This window comes from Anarrhichthys ocellatus, unplaced genomic scaffold (genome assembly GCF_004355925.1).
Source record: "Anarrhichthys ocellatus isolate YVR2014 unplaced genomic scaffold, GSC_Weel_1.0 scaffold2, whole genome shotgun sequence".
NCBI classification, from domain to species: Eukaryota; Metazoa; Chordata; class Actinopteri; order Perciformes; family Anarhichadidae; genus Anarrhichthys; species Anarrhichthys ocellatus.
The window spans coordinates 15,054,936-15,070,337 of record NW_022280032.1 but is presented as its reverse complement, the minus strand read 5'-3'; the positions used below and the strand labels follow the sequence as shown (position 1 = coordinate 15,070,337).

The 15,402-nt window shown below is 42.3% G+C and overlaps 1 protein-coding gene across 3 annotated transcripts in view; it reads right to left on the bottom strand.

Moving 5' to 3' along the window:
• ldlrad3 (low density lipoprotein receptor class A domain containing 3) overlaps positions 1-15,402 on the bottom strand; it is a 69,149-nt gene that overhangs the window by 43,205 nt on the left and 10,542 nt on the right. For all 3 annotated transcript variants that reach the window (XM_031857188.1, XM_031857169.1, XM_031857178.1), the window contains exon 2: positions 636-782. In XM_031857188.1, the coding sequence (XP_031713048.1) occupies positions 636-782 (147 nt within the window). The remainder of the gene's footprint in view (positions 1-635; positions 783-15,402) is intronic.

Sequence of the window (15,402 nt, the reverse complement as noted above, 5' to 3'; positions counted from 1 at the left end):
AGCCATGCAGAAGCCAAAACTCATCAGAGATAGGGTGCAGATAGGAATAGGGAGTGTGAGACAGTTAGAGAGATGAATATTTGAGGAGATGGGGGTTTCCACACAGTGTGGCGGGGCCTCCGAGTCAATCTCCATCAGCAGTCTCATCTTTGTGTGGAGCTCCGGCTGAGACGGGAGGGGGAAGAGGAGGAGCAGCAGACCAGAGAGATCAAAGCTAACTAAAAGTGAGTATCAAAACGGAACTATTACTGTCGCCTTACAGTAGAATTATGCATGCGCTACTATTCCTGCGCACACAAGTAATCGGCCTTTGCTTTGATGGTATTAGGGATTTGCGCTGGTGCTAAACTGGGGCCGTGGGTCTAACAGGGAGCAGGACGGGTGCACGCTGTGAGGGAGATGGAAGGATTGAGGAAGGAAGATAATTTAAATTGGCAGAGACTTAGGTTTATATGGCCTTTATGGCTCTATGGGTGGGGATGGGAGAAGGTTGGATAGCGAGAACAGTTCAGTAATTGAGATTTTGGTGCGACTCTAAATAGGCTATCTGGCTTTTTTTGCTTTAAAAGGCACAGATAAGGGCTGTAAAAGAGAACGTAAAAAGGATCTGATAATGAAGTCTAAACTGGACTTACGGCAGCCTTTCTCGTCGCTCTTGTCAAAGCAGTCGGGAAATCCGTCGCACTGCCACCCACCTGGGACGCACTTCCCATCTCCACACATGAAGTTTCCAGGGATGTTGCACTCCGTGGTGAAGTTATTCCCCGGGAGAAGCTGGCTCTCTGGTTAATAAACAAACAGAATGACACAGGAAAGGAGAGAAAGAGAACCGATTATTACAATCGCACACCACGAAGAAATTAAACAGGCGGAGAGATATTGCACCCCAGCGATATGCATCGACACAGTCAAAATGGGAGACCGTTATTATCTCCATCCTCTAAAGATAGGAAACCAATAAAGGCGGTGTCTCTCTTTATAAAGGTATATCATTCTGCTTGCAAATAAACAGATCTCATGAATGCAAAAGCAGATGGGGTCATTCAGTGTGAACAGTATTGTGTGCGTAAGAGTCAAGCTTGGAGCTGTAGGCAGTATCATAATCAGGCAGATAAGGAAACACCAAAGACAATCGCATACAAACAAACAACATGTCTTGGACACACACGCGCTCACACACACACACACACACACACACACACACACACACACCCACACACACACACACACACACACACACAGAGCAGAAATAAAAGCATTCAGCAGCATGTGCCCCGAGCTTGTTCCGGGAATTTAGTTGACACAGTGCAGCTGTGGTATAATGGGCTGGAATGTGAAACATGGTCTTTTGGCGGAGGTTTGACACTATGCGGTGATCGGTTTAGCTCGTAAACAAAAACTTTAGGGCGGTAATGAGGAGCTCCGGACAGACCGGGGGAACGCTTTCATGCTGCAGTGCTGGAACTGGGTTTCAGCTGGTAGAGGCCACTTCATTACACTAGAGAGAGGGACGCAAGAGGTGTGGAGCCTCGAGCCTCGAGTGACGGTGTGGTTAACCAGTGAAGTGACTGACTGGGTCACAATATGGGTCTCTCTGACTTACACGACTCTGACTGAGAAGAACAGTGATGTAAAAATGATTTATAAAAAAGGTTACATCGATATAAGAAGCATCCTTTATTTATTTCTAAATAAGTCAGATAAATGAATCCACTTTGTGTTTGTTTCCTCTATCTGATCATTACAGAGACACATTCTCGACGAGGCAGTTACGCCGTACTGAGGGATCCATTGTACTGCGGTACAAATAGAAAGCGTTGACATTTCAGTGCTTGTGAATTCATAACCAGAGCTCTCAGGTTCACAGCTAGTTGATATTCACTTAGCTACTTGCCAGAGTACAGCTGAGTAACTGACACATAGAAATCAAGCGCTCTTACATCATCACTCTCTTGCTGCGATTGTGGAAAGCATAGATAGATCATCTCATGAGACAGCAGGACCCTTCTGATCCTCTGTCGGGATGATGCAAACCCTGTTTTGTCTCTTGCAATATACAGAAGGGGAAGTGATGGATAAAGAGCAACGGCTCCTGTCATTTACGTGGACCGGAAAGCATTCCAACTATCATTCAGCATTAGTGGGAGGCCTCACCAAATGTAGCTGTCGGTGAATACATGCAAAGACAATTCTTTTACATATTAGTGATCGCTGCCTTCATGAAATGAAAGACTGTTTGTGCCCGCATATTGGCGTCACCTGTGTGGTGTAATGTTTCAGTGAATAGAACAAATCCCAATGGTGCTGACAGACAGCAATTTACCATAGTGAGCCTCACAAACCAAATGTAATGTTTTTGTTCTCTATGTGAGAAAACACCACCATATTCACACAGTCTCCACTGGCTCGTCCCCTCCCGTCCTCGTTTGTTCGGCTCTTTCTGACAAAGGGACCGACACACAGAGAAGCACTCTTTGGAGAGAAATAGAGGGAGAGGAACTACACAGCAATGTTGGACACCTTTAATTAGTTCTATCGGACTTGTTCTTCATAACGTAGCCAAAATGTTACTTTCCTTACACTGTGCATGCTATGGATTCCTCAGCAGCCTTTCATGAGGCCACTCGATGTCGACGTATCAACTGAACAAAATGCCACGTAAATGTCCATTCAAAGCCACGCAGGACAAGTGCCATGCAGAAAGACTGCAAGGAGCTGGTGGTTCGAGAGGCATCGGGTTAATTGGAGAGTTGCTCTGAGAGTGCGTTGTGTTGTGTGTTTGAGAGACGGCCAAAAAGAGTAGGTTGTGAGTTGCTCTTTTGTTCGCCTCAAAGCATCTTATTGCTATAGCCCTGTCATTCAATCGCTAGAGTACCGTTGGAGTAACATGCCCACCTCATTACGACAGTAAGTGTGGCTACACAGCTCATTAGAGACTGCTCTATGTGCTTGTTAACAGTGATAATGACACGCTGCTGTTCTCTGTGGGCACTGCAACGCTCCCACGGTCACCTGGACAACTTGAATGGACACGACAGCAACTCACTCATTCATCCTCTGTGCTTTTAACTACTACGTTTTGGATATCTTGGGACATAATGCGCAGTTGCGCAGCACTGCTGTCTGCATCGGTGGTCACACAGTGGGTGTGTGAGGGAGAACTGGAGGAGATGAGGTCGGGATGACTCTGGACGTGTACGTATCTTGCTGGGCGAAGCGTAGAGCAATTACTCAGGGTAAATATTGACTATACTATCCTTGCCTCTGCACACCCATCCCCTGCCTCCCACCCTCCACCCTGTTTGTATCCACTAAGGCCATATTTAGACTGTTAAATCATAGAGCTTAGAATCTTTCCTGCTTCAGCTGGATACTTTTTTTATAATTAGCATTTACATTTGCGCTACTTCGAGGAAGTTTCACTGGTTCACACAGGCTGGAACTCTTCCCTCTCCATCTTTTTGCTTAGCTGCTGTTGCTGGTAGAGTAGATAGAGTGCACCTCTGTTACCTCAATTATAATTTGTAACAAAAGGAACTCCAAGCATAAACATGAGTCTAATTTCCCAGTGGTTCTGGATAATACTGAAATGACATTTACATTTTTTTTGGAATATTTCTAAAGGGAATATCATCCCTCATGCATCTCTCCTCATCCCCTGTTGAAGTGACATGCATTATGAGCACGACTGCAGTGCTATTATATAATATATTCAGAACATAAGGGCACTGATAAAAGCAAACATCTCTTCTATTTTTTCTATTTTCACACACAATTTAAAAATCCCCTCCGGTTCTACCGAGTGAAGCCAATGCGGAAGTGTCTTAAAACGTGCATTCTCTCTACTGACCAGCAGCGACTCCTCCGGTGGCAAAAAGGAATCGGTTTGTATGGAAGTCTGTGAGAAAATGACCCGACTTCTCTCTTGATTTCTTACCTCAGTAAACATTGTGAACATGAGTTTATGGTCTCAATCTCTAGTTTCAAGTCTTCTTGAATACATGATGATGTATTTTAAAAGGTGATTACTTTTTGCATAATTGGAATTGGAAAAATCTAAATACCCACAATCTCTTCAAATGTTGTCAATTATTTAATTGAATTTAATTATTTAATTATTGAATCAAGTGAGTGCATAAATGGCAAGCTTCCAACGGTTATTCTACGATTTTCCACGGGTGCACTTCATACATAATGATGTTGGAAATTGCAGCCCGGAGACTTCAGTACACCCTTAGCAATTCTCTGAATATGCAAACACGGACTACAGTCCAGCCACCCACATGAATATTTTCACACCAAATGTCAGCATGCCACCCAACACTGGACAGCTAATTTGGTAGCAATATCTATATAACTCTTAACATAGCCTATTAATAAGGTAATAACCCTTTAAGCGTATGGTTGGCTTCCTTTATAAGATTATTCAGGGTATGTCTGGATATAATTGTTGCTGTAATACTCAACAGGGAAACAAAGAAACAGTACAGTGTGCTGGGGAGAACAAAAATAGAAAAGGAGAAGTAAAGCGGAGCAGATGAAGGGGAACAAATGGGAGGTGAAGATACAGCTGGACAAGTATGGAAGAAAGAGGAGCAAAATAAAAAGAGGTGGACAGTGACATCATTTTCTACCTTCAGATTCCCAGTAACAGCCTCCCTATTCCCCGTGCTCTACGCATGAAAGGTCAGTGACATGAATCTATATCTCAGAGGACTATTGGCTTAGCTGTTACTGCTTTAACCCCATCTTCCTCAGCATGCTGGGATATCTGACCTGCATTGATCAGCCCTGGGTCAAAGATTGAGCCTCAAATTGAAACAGCACCAGAAAATTGATTGAGTTGCCTTTGTAAGCTACGGTAGAATTGAAAGTAAAGGCCACAGGAGAAGAAACACAAAATATATAAAGATGGGAGTTTCTCTCCAAAGGACAAACAAAGCTTGTGTCCTCACAGAAATACTCCCACATTCTCATAAGCTTTCTGTAAGGAGAAATATGGCCTATAGCTCTGAACAAAAACTAGCTTTTTCACGTTCAAGGATAGAAACTTATTTTTCCAATTGCACACCACTCGAAGTGGGCTGGCTACACAAGCAGACTGTGAGGCGCAGCGGGGGTGGAGGTGGTTTGGTTGTCATTGTGTGTGTGTGTGTGTGTACGAGAGAGAGAGAGAGAGAGAGAGAGAGAGAGAGAGAGAGAGAGAGAGTCTCCATCCTGTTCCTTCAGCTCACTGAAGCGTCCAGTACAAATAAGCACAAGTGTAAAGAACCTGGTCTGTATCAATTAAAGACACCCTACGGACAGACAGACATGGGCAGCGCAGCATAAGCACGGAGCAACAGAGCAAGCAAGGCATTAATGGGGAGAGATGGAGAAAAGGGCAGTCATGCATGAAAAAACACATATAGGCCTGCGCCTCTTTCAGCTGTTCACACTTTTCCCACCTCTAAAGGCCATACAGAAACTGTTCTATGTGAATCTGTGTATTAGAGAGGAAGGGGCCTCAGGCTTCATCAGCTGCTACGTAGTTACTGTGTGTGTGGTGGACACAGTTATGGCCGTGACAATGCTAAATGAGTAACTGAGCCAAAGACCCAAAGTTTTAATCTTTCACTGTACAGTGAGGAGAATACAGCTCTTAAGAGAGCCTTCATTTCACACCAACAAATGCATGCCATGCACACTCAGATCAGTCAATAACCAAATCCCCATAAAATCCACAACAGAGTGTAAATACCCAATGAGGAAAACACAACACAACGGCAGATGATGGATGCAATTAGAGAGAGCAAAATCAAAAGTCATCAAGCAGATCTCAAGCCCGAGATAATAACATTTGAACACTCGCATTAATAAGATGTGATGCATCCTCAAGAAAACCTCCTTATTAGACAAAAATATTAGACATATTTGATCATTCATTTCTCATTAAACACACACACACATGTGTGCAGTGGGATAATACGTTAGGTGCACACACACACACTAGTTCCAGTGTGTCACAGCAGAACTTTGACTGGGGTCCTTTCTTTGAGTAACTCAGTAAACTATATTAGTGATCATTGTAATCTAAAGAGGCAACCATTATTGTGTCATGGATAACACGTCAAAGCTCATTCTTCAAATGCATTAGTGATCAGTAGCTAATCCTGGGCAACTTCAAGATGAACACAATGGTTTTCTCTAATTTTCTACATACATCAAAATAATAATCCACTGAAATGGAGTCCACCATGAAGCTACATGTATCTACAATAAGACAAATGCTTTGATTTGTCAAGAATGCAAAATGCCGCATCCTATTTAAGGCCGTTCTGTGTACGTCGACGTGGTGGTGGGACTGGTGCACTCAATATGTAGGCCGCATCTCTTACTGCAGCGTCTAATGCATAGCACACTCCAAAAATAAGACTTCCCCACAAGAGAAAAACAGACAAGGGGTTGATGTGAGTCAGACTTTTCTGCCAGAGCCTGTGTTGTTCCCAGAGTAGAGGATTGTGAATATGAGAGGCCAGACGGCTGACATCCTCCCTGCTCCATATACTTCTGATTAGCGGTGCAGCGGATCATAAAAGTCACGGTTGGGATGCTCTCACAGATCAGAGTCACGGATCGGATCAGCACAAAAGAAAAAAGGAAGCAAATATAACTTCAACAGATCCCTGATCACGATACTAATTGGTGATCATTGATGATCCATATTGGCACATACAGATCCCTTTGTTGTTTGGTTAGAGCAGCTGGTTTACACGGCTCCAGGCTGTTTTTCCCACCGTCCCAAAAATCATCTCAACCTCTCTGAAGTCAAACAATCAAAAATTCAAAATGTTATCCTTTTACTTTGTTAGTCATTTATAGTGTTTTTCATAAAAGGCACACAATTCAAATGATTAGCAAATAAAATATTGTGTTTTCATTGATTAAAACAAATCTTGTGATTTGTAGTTGTAATGATGTATTATAAGCTGCTAGAGGTAAACAGGTCTCTAATATCAATTTATTTTGTTGTGAAATCATCTCCTTCAAACAACTGCATTTATTTAAGTTCCTTACTGACACTACATTTTAGAGATTACATGTGAACACATCATGACAACGTTAGAATTTATCTTCGCTCAATACTCATTTTCACTGACCAGAGCCTGAACGCATCATAATGTAACTATTTGTTCTCCTCCTGTCCATTTAAACACAGATTGGTTGTTTACAAAGTAACATTATCAGAGATTATCGGTGAACAGAAAGCATAAATGACGATGTCATGATCGCATATTTTACTGAATATTGTGATAGAAATGCTCCCAATCTTGTATACAGCACCTGTTGACCTCTTAAATTTGTAGAACATGTTTCTACTTATGAGGATTCAGATTTAGTTCATGAAGTATGGCTGGGCAATACATCAATATTATATTGATATTATGATATTCTAATATGGCATACCTGGTTTTAAAGGCTGCATTACAGTCCAGTTATGTAATTTTCTGAACTTAGCAGACTGTTCTATTATTTGCCTTTAACCACTCAGTCATTATATCCACATTACTGATGATTATTCATCAAAAATCTCATTGAGTGACACATTGTGTGTATACCCTACAATATTGTCACACTATCGAGGTATTTGGTGAAAGACATCACTATTTGTTTTATTTATAGCGCCGCCCATCTTCCAATGCACTGATACAATGTATCACGATAAAAACATGCTATTTCTTCCTCTCTGTTTCTGTCCCGAGGTGTCACTGGCTTTAAGCTAAGCAGGAGCACACTCCTCTTCTGTTTTTGACACGCAGAAGACATTTTATTTTTTTTGGTATACCGTGCATTTGAATATCACCAAAGAGAGATATAGACAGAGCGGAGGAGGCACACTGAGCAAGAAAGTTAAACAGTAGCAGCGTGGTGGCTGCTGAAGAGATAAAAAGAAAACCGACTGCTTATGAATCCACCTCCGTCATTTAAGTCAGCAGTGCAGCAATATTATACTTTTCCCCATTGCACACAACACTTAAATATTCATATCACAAAACAGCACTAGGCTTTCTGAGCCACGCACACATTTGTCTGTGCAACTAATGACATGAAAATGTCAGCACACATGTGCCAATATCCTGAGGAAACAGGCGTTGATAAAAAGAGCGACTTTCTAAACCCACCCACCCGTCTGGATGAATTTAATGCAAAAACACAATCACAGACCTCCTGCAACACACATGCTGAGAATCAAAAGTTAAACACGGTGCATGGAAGCATCTCCATATTTGCCTATGCAATGATTTTGGAATGTTTGATAAGTACGAAGGAGTTGATGTACTTTTAATCCTTTACAGTAGTGTATTGAACATAATACTATGTATTAAAATGACTCCAAGTAGATGGGTTGGTTCCTTCTCCATGTTGAGTCCAAGTGTAAAAAGAAGAAAATGAGACTTGAGTCGACTTCACCATCCTAGGAGAAGGAATTACAGTCCAAGGATGTCCCAAAAACCACACACTGTCAAACGAAATCTAATAAGGTTTCTGGCACCAATCTCACAAGGAGAGAGCGGTTAACTCTCAACAGGATTGGCCAAAGCACTGGTCAGTTCTCACAGGTGGGGCATAAGCCCAATCCCCCAGGGTGCATCTGGAGAGCAACAAACAATGGACCACAAGCTTGTCCTCTCAGCTAAAGCAGGATTAGTCACCATCCATGCGGCACGATAACGAGGCAATTGTTTGTCTTTGGGACTTAGCTTTTGCTGTATAATGAAATAAGGGCTCTCAAGGCAGAAAGTCAGAGTAAATTCCTCAAGGAAGGAGGACACAATATGAGCCTTGTGATGTGCAAAACATTCCCTTCTACAGCATCTTGTTATATATCCTTTGTTGTTTGTATTGCAATCAAAAAAAGGCAGAAAAAGATACATGAAATTTTGTATAAACTTCCAACCAACTAGCATGACGTTTTGTCATTTTTCCTTCAAAGGCAACATAAATGACACACATGTACAGTATTAGGGCTGTGCAAAAATATCGATAGTTTACTATCGCGATCATTTTTTCGATACATAAAAAACAAATCCTGTTTTAAACAGATTTAAAATATCCTTTGAATTGCTGCAAATCCCTGTCTGTGTCAAATAACCTCCTCCTCCGCTCATGTAACGCTAGATGTAGTTGTCTATTTCCTTCTAAACTAAGGCTAGTGACCCCCCGGCCTGTCACATGACTCGGCCAAAATCCCCCCTGCAGAGAGAGTAGCCCTGACGTGCGATATTTGGACGACTAGACCGCCGAGTGGAATGTTACGATTACATCACACCACATCACGACACCACAGCACGAGAGCCGTACAGGCGGTAACATCGCTGAGTTTCTGAAAACTAAAGCTGAAGGATTTGGAAAATAAATGGGAAGGACCTAGCCACAGTGACAGACAACTTTATTTTATTTCAAAAGATGTTTATGGCGTCGACTTGTAAGTTCAGAGAGGTCAGTGACACAATAAGAAAAGAATACAGGATGCATTTTATTTTCAAATGAAGTTGTGACAAGTGTATTTTAGTGAGAAAAAGTGTTCAGTAACACAATGAGAATACAATCTGCACATTGTTTTCATATAATTGCATAAACTGCATTTTACTTAAGTGTGACTATGTGCAATACAAATACCTTTTGAGTAGTTTTGATGTAATTTGTCCGCTGAGTTATCAATATTTTACGTATAGACCAAGTGGTACACAGCAAGTTCTTTTTCAGCTCTATTTTTACATTTTACAAGGTGTTTGCCAAAGCACAGCCCTGTACAGAATTTTAACAGCATGTGAACAAAAATGGCAAAACCTTGATTGAGGTTTGGCAGCAGTCATGTTGCATTAATGGACTAAAAATTGTCATTGGCTTTTCATTCTTCACAATGTTGTTCTTTTCTGAAAATAAGGATCATATGGCAACATCCCAATACAATCATTATCTCAGAGGTTATTTGAGTGTTCCTGCATTGGATCTACTCTCTCTGACTCTCGCATCAAACGTGGTGCTGTTTACAGTCAACATTCCAGAATAAATGGACGTTTTCTAACCTCCTATAGCTTATGGCATTATCACAGACATTGAGGGATAACTGTGATTTTAGAGAGCATTACTCAGAAAACAAACAGCCTTTATTTCCACAAAAAAACAACTTGTAAATAATCCAAATCACACACACACATCCAACTCCAAATCAAGCAGGCTGCACCACATGGGTTTGCCTGAAGATAGTTCACTTGATGCTTCAATGCCATTCCAATCCATCTGTGGTCTGCATAAAAGTAAACAAAATGTGTTCAAGTAGAATATGAACGATATGGTGTGATACTGTGGCTGTTTCTTCTTCTTGCTTTAGCTACCATTTAATTTTGGCCTACAGCTATGCAGTCAGTGCTCAGCCCTCTACAGCGACCTCTTGCCCCGCCAGCTTTAAGTGCTAATATGAATGAAGTATAAAATGTCCGTTAATAGCGAGTTGATTTCTGGTTTCAGAACACTAGGATGTGACCACGCAGCAACTAGCAGGCATCTGGAAGGGAGGGGCACAGACAAACCCTCCTAAAAACCTCAGCCTTGTTTAAGAAGCTGCATTATTGATAGTGTAGATCGTGTGTGGGCTGAACTAGTCCCAGAGCAAGACAGAGACACAGAGACACACAGACAGTGTACCAGTTTGAAGAGACAAAATAGAAAGAGAAAGAGAAACCTCGATTTTGACCAAAACAAATGTGATTTATTATTATTAACGAAAAATGTACGTATGATTTGGAACATGTCAATATCAACTACATTTGTTTACATTTTGTTTATTAAATTCTAAACTTAAATTAGGTTCTACTGAACATGGATTTCAATCTAAAGTAGATGTAACCTCATGCAGGGTAACGGGAGTGTCAGTGGAGAAATTCAGCGGATCTCTCCTCTGAACGGAGCTGCAGAAAGTAGTGGCTGCATGTTGTTTTTAATATAATATACAAATTACAGAGGTCTGTTCAAGTAATTCCCTGCGACTGACTCCCTGAAGCCATTTCTGTGTTCTTACGTATTGGATACATAAAGGTTAATGGAAACCAAAAATCTTTGCCAACATGAGCACAACACTGATTGCTTCATTGGCCTCTGTCTTGCCATTATGTATTCATTAGCAGCCTCTCCTTTATGAAATAGACCTTGCAATGCCTGGCTTGGCCAAACAAGGCCCTATTAAGCACACACTGGTCTCTCATTAATCTGTATTCACAGCTCACACCGAGCCTATAATCCCGTAGCTTTGCTTTATTTTGGCTGTTTATGAGTCTATCTGTGGTTGAATTAAAATGGAGATCACAACATAAATGCATTACAATGGAAGCTCAATATAGAGGTCATATTATGGTTATGTTACGGTCCAAGAAACGACATTAGTAGTTTAGTAGAAAAGCAGTTTTGTTGCGGTTTTGTTTTAACCTCTTGGCGAGGGTTTCAGAGAAGCAATTGTCCATCTAATCCTCTAAGAGATGACTGTGGCATTTTCAACAGCATCCCAGCCTATTAACATCACCTTGGGATTACCTTCACAGTGAGGAGGAGCTGATGGAGATAGGGGGGGGGGGGGGGGGGGGGGGGGGGGAAGGATGAGGAGGAGAATGATGACAAAAATGAGATTTGCGGGCAAGCTGCTCACCGCTCAGACAAAAAAAAAAACGGAAATAGACATAATGCGCACACAGTACAAGAACCCAATACGGTCAGACGAATATCTTCTTTTGGGCTCGAGTTCCTCATCAATCCCAACTAGGGAGCTTTTCCTGTCAAACAAACACATCTATTCCATTCATTCTGATTCCCCACGTTGGCCCATCAGCGGCACAAAACCAAATGTCAACACTCCCCTGCGTCTCTTTCATCACGCAGTCGACTGTCGCAGAACACACCGGTAAAGAGCGCGCACCCTTCATCGGGCGCCACGACGCGAGACCCCTTACTGAGCAAACCGGCGTTACCTGCGGAGCCAGCCAGAGAGTGAGGAATGATGCAGACAGCGGCCCAGAGGGAAGCTGCCAGCGCTGACCTTATGTTACACCTGTGAGCCTCATGTTTGCCTCAATAGGCACACTGAACTCCAAATATGACAGGAGGAAAACATCTGCCCTTAAAAGGGCATTGCTTTTTAAAGATGAACTAGCGGGATAGATGCTAAATGATCCAGAAAATGATGCATACATTTAATGCAGACATTTAAAAAGTCATAGGTGTGTTAGATGAGAGTACATTTAATTTCATAGAAACAATGCTAAATGGATTAAAATTGAACTATAATATATATATTTTTTAGCACACACAGGCTCATTATGCACCATGGAGAAGATGTACTGTAGCAGTGGGTATGATGAGAGGAGTGAGAAGGAGGAGGGAGAGAAGTTGCACTCTTTTACTTAAAAAATCGAGATAAAATGATGGAAGCGGGGAGAGCTCAACAAAAAAGGCACAGGCTGCCTTTGTCTATCTTCTAGTCTGTGTATTAGCAAGTAATGAGCTCTTAATTTCGTAGCCCGGGCCATGGAGTCACTGCAGGGCTGGAAAAGCAGTGTGAATGAACTATATCTGCCAAAAACACTGGGGCAAAGGGAGCGTTAGAGGAACAGAAAGAGAGGGCACAAGGTGAGCGGGAGACGGAATAAAGGGATGTGAGATAGAGACACTGCATTAAGGAGAAGGGGTAAAGGGGAAATGACAGGAGCATTACAAGGCAAATGTTTATTCCAACAGAATGCAAATGAGGGAAAAGAGTGCCACTGGTTGTTGCCTGTGACTCTTTGTCTCTCTTCCATATCTGTCTCCTCTCTCTTTTTCTCTGTATAATAAAATATCGACTCAACTGAATGCTGATGAGTCAAAATGGTGATAAGTCAAATGGAGGGTTCTGGTTTAAAAGGTAACGGGTGTGTGAGTAGTTCTCACCGTGGCAGATGATATTGTAACTAAAAGGTCATTCCAATACAATTTCAGTCTATGCGGCGTCTTTAAAAGGCTAACTTGGACATAGAAGCAACGTGACAGGAAATCTCATGAACGGCGATGAGAAAGGCCACGAGAGTACTTGGTGACCAATTTCTTTTTTTTTTCCCCGACTGGTAATTACAGTCAGGGCGATGAGTTCACAGCATGGGGATGTCTCATTTTCTCGTATACTCTGTGATAAGCTATTCTCTCTCTGCTGTGTGAAAGAAAGTGGATGCTTTGGGAGATGTTCATTTGCTGTTGCGCGGACCGTATTTTGTTCATCTAAATCCATGTCAACGTGATGACCCCCCCCACCCGTTGTGTCTACTGGTTGCCACTTAATTCATCGTCGCTGGTGAACCTGCTTCATCTGATTCCACTTCCCTTCTGAGAGATCAGCTGTATTACTCAGAGCCTGAATTATGCTACACTCACTCACACACAGAGCCCCAGTAATGGCCAAAATGTTCTCTCACGCTGCATTGAGAAAAGGCTTCATATGCCCTTAGGGTTACGAACGCCAACCATTTCCTCCTCACTGCGTAACAGATATCACATGCGGACGACTCAGGCCCAGAACTGCAGCGCCTTTAAACCTCTATAGCTTCCGCTGGGTCATTGTCACCGTCTGCTCTGACATCTTTCACTTGCTATTGTGTATGATGGCCTTCGATCCACTTCTAAGCCGGAGAAAATGCAAAGAGCAGCGCTTTAGCGGCTTGTTGACCAGGTGACTGAACGTGCGTCAGTCCGCATCAGCGATTAGCGCCATCACAACCAATTTCTCTTCACTGCAGCTACACCAGTGCTATCTGTGGTTGTGGGTGGGGCTGGAGGGGGGGCTGGTCTGACAGAGACACACTACTAAAGCGCTCTGCACGGCACCGGTAAATACACCAAACCAAATGAAAACAAATGGCCTCCATCTGAAAGCAGTTCCCACTCTTGTGGCTTGGTTTTGTAAGTTTTTCTTTATTTTTTATTTCCCCAGTGGGTTTATTTGCTTTCATGTGAGTTTGTGGCAAGTTAATTGGGTTTGGTTGAAGACTCACTGGTGCTGATCTGAGCTAACCTGCAAGAGAGTCAGTTCCTTATGTGGTAACGTGTATGTGTATGCAGACTTACAGCGTGCATGTGCATCCATATGTGACTGAACCTCCAGTATGTCTTGGATGAATGTGCCTTCCTTTCCCAACTGTCACACTTTTGAGCATCAACAGTTCTGCGAGTGTTTACATTTCTCTGTGTCCATATATTTACGAGTGTCTATATGTGTGTGTGTGTGTGTGTGTGTGTGTGTGTGTGTGTGGCTGGCTGCAGAGGTCAGTCAAGGAGGAATCCATCATAATCAGCTGCTGTGCTGTTCCTTCAGGACAGCTCCTGACCCATGGCGGACACGGTGGAGATGAGATTCACATAAGGGTAAAATGTGATGTTTACCAGCTTGACTGGTTTCTGTAGAAGAGATTTTCATCTCTACTGGGGGCTGCGTAGACAACGTGTACAGGGTCAGACCATCTACAGAAGCATGTAGGTATTGAGGAACCTTTTTTTAAATTTTGTTTCCAGCGTATGCACGTTTATCGTTTTGGAAATGTCACTTGGGAGATTTAGCAGCACCAGAAAGGTCAGATCACCTGTTTGATGTTGTACTGATGGACATTCCATTGTCTGTGTATGTGGGCATGACATATTTGCATTTTGGTAATTTCATTTTAGTTTAATTCCCTCAAATTAACACTCATAGGAATTTAGATAATACATTTGCTCAATATTATTAGAATTTACTGTCAAAAAGCAATTCATACCTCAAGTTTGTTTTGATGTGGAGGAAGATTATGTTGTTTTCCTAGTTGTAAAGGGTTAGAAAAAGACTGCCCATATATATATATATATATATATATATATATATATATATACACACACACACACACACACACACAAACACTACCACTTTTGATCCGCAGCATAGTGCACTACTGCATAGTGTCAGGACATCAAAAGCCTATGAATGTCATTAGACAAGTCTCCAGAGTGCACTAACTTTTGAAGTACATTAATACAAAGCTCCATCGGAGTCTGTGGAAATCCCACCAATCATTCATGAGGTATCTGGAGTCATTAGGCACAGGAAGGCCGGGCTGACGTATCGGCCAGGGCATAAAAGAAATTAGTCAAATCTAAGGCCTGCAGCTTCTCATTAGAGAAGGCTGCATAGAGACGGACTCAATTACCATCTCTGACACAGTAGACCTGGGCAAGACTAATGGCTTTGGTCCAATAATGACCTAAACCAGGCCTGAACTTCCTGTCCCCCCCAACGGCATAAAAGAAATTAGTCAAATCTAAGGCCTGCAGCCTTCTCTAATGAGAAGCTGCAGGCCTTAGATTTGACTAATT